The 1,757-nt window shown below is 38.8% G+C and overlaps 1 protein-coding gene across 1 annotated transcript in view; it reads right to left on the reverse strand.

The window, feature by feature from the left end:
• Positions 1–705: 705 nt before the first annotated feature.
• LOC101997257 (aldehyde dehydrogenase, cytosolic 1-like) overlaps positions 706–1,757 on the reverse strand; it is a 24,708-nt gene continuing 23,656 nt past the window's right edge. Inside the window, 1 exon segment of the mRNA XM_013348098.1 lies at positions 706–867. Coding sequence (XP_013203552.1) covers positions 706–867 — 162 coding nt within the window.

The following is a 1,757-nucleotide window of genomic DNA, read 5'->3' on the forward strand; positions in this document are numbered from 1 at the left end:
ACTTCCAACAGATTGGATACCCTCTTCTGGCTTCTGCATGCACCAGGCACTCATGTGGTACACAGACATACATGCAAACAAAGTACACATGCACATATATTAATTTAAAAAAATAATTAAATAGCACCAAGTCTATGGATGTAGACTTGTGATCCCAGCCTCTTAGAAGCATTTTGCAGGAGGATGAGAAGTCCAAAACCAGTGTGGGCCACAGAGTGCGTTCAGGGCCAGATTGAGAAACTGAGCTCTTATCTTGTATTAAAAAGTATAAAACAGACTAGGATAGAACTCACAAGTAGAGCATATGCTCAGCTAATGTAACACCATTGGTCAATTTCAAATATGGTAAATGATAGTAACAGCAATAATGTCTAGTGTATATAAGATACCAATATACATTATCTAATGTATAGTTGATTATAATAGAATTTTATTTTCATCTTCCTGTTTATATAGCAGAGTACCAAGTACCCTGGCATTATCTAATAATACATATATTATATAAATCAAACAGCCATAAAATGGTCAATATTCTACATAAGTAACTTGCAAAGTGAAAGACAATAATTTGTTTTTATTTTTTATGTATAGAAATTATCTTTCTAGGAGGTCAGATAATTTCCAGGAAAGTTCAAGTCTAGAGGAGGGCAACTCAGCCTGCCCATTTGACTAATACAGGAAGGGCACAGCTTACTTCAGATGCACTTACCACACTAGCCCGGCCTGCAAAGCAGAAGACACAGTGATGGCCTTATCCAGGTCTTTTGTGAAGACTCCAGCTGCCAGGCCATAGGAGGTATTGTTTGCTCTCTTGATGACATCATTTATAGATTTAAACTTCATGATTTGTTGCACTGGTCCAAATATCTACACAAGAATGACACGAACACAGGTCAACGCTATACACACTGCATATGCTTTAAATACCTTTCCTATGCTTTCTTAGAAGCCATTCTCCATAGAGTAAGGTGTTGCCTCTCTCTTTTAGCCTATGTGTAAGGATAAAAACAGATAGCCATTCATGTGAAGCCAGAAACATGTTCTGATCATGTGTGACTTTTTTTTTTTAACGGAGCAGACACAAGTCATCATGGCAGTATTTGGTGACATGAGAATATAAGAAGGTTTCATACAAAGTGCTGTTTATTTACTATGGAAGAAAAGCATGACAATGATTGAACACATTTGTCTGGGAAGCATAGCAAAGCTAATACTGTCAATGGGAAGCAGGTAGAGCAGGAAGACAGGGGGTTTGCTCAGAGTTGTAGCAACTTAGCTGACATTGTAAGGGCTCCAGGCTGCCTTTGTGAAGCAGTCAAAGAGATATTTCAGTGAGCACACTATAGGAGCACAATAAGTGTTTCCTTGAATGAAGATTATTTTCTGCTTTCTTGTTCTTTGTAGAAATATTAACCAAAATTCATAAGAGCAATAAATCTGATCAAGAAGAATTGACCAATAAGTGCAGAGATGCAAATGCAGTTGAGTACTGAATTGATGCAGATGTCCTAAGTGTGTTGGATTATAACACCCGATTTTGTGTTACACCCTCGGTACAGTTCGTGTGCCACTGTACCTAACGCAAGTCAGGCAAGGGCCTGGAGATTGAAAAGAACACACAGAGAGACCAGGGTCATTCGAAAGAAGAACAGTCGAATGCCACCTTATTCAGCCTTTGGGAAGTCCTTATCTACCTAACTGCAGCACAAGGATTTAGGCCCAGGCAGGTGGGAAATTACCATATTAACAATGGCGTG

Source organism: Microtus ochrogaster, chromosome 8 (genome assembly GCF_000317375.1).
Source record: "Microtus ochrogaster isolate Prairie Vole_2 chromosome 8, MicOch1.0, whole genome shotgun sequence".
Classification (NCBI taxonomy): domain Eukaryota; kingdom Metazoa; phylum Chordata; class Mammalia; order Rodentia; family Cricetidae; genus Microtus; species Microtus ochrogaster.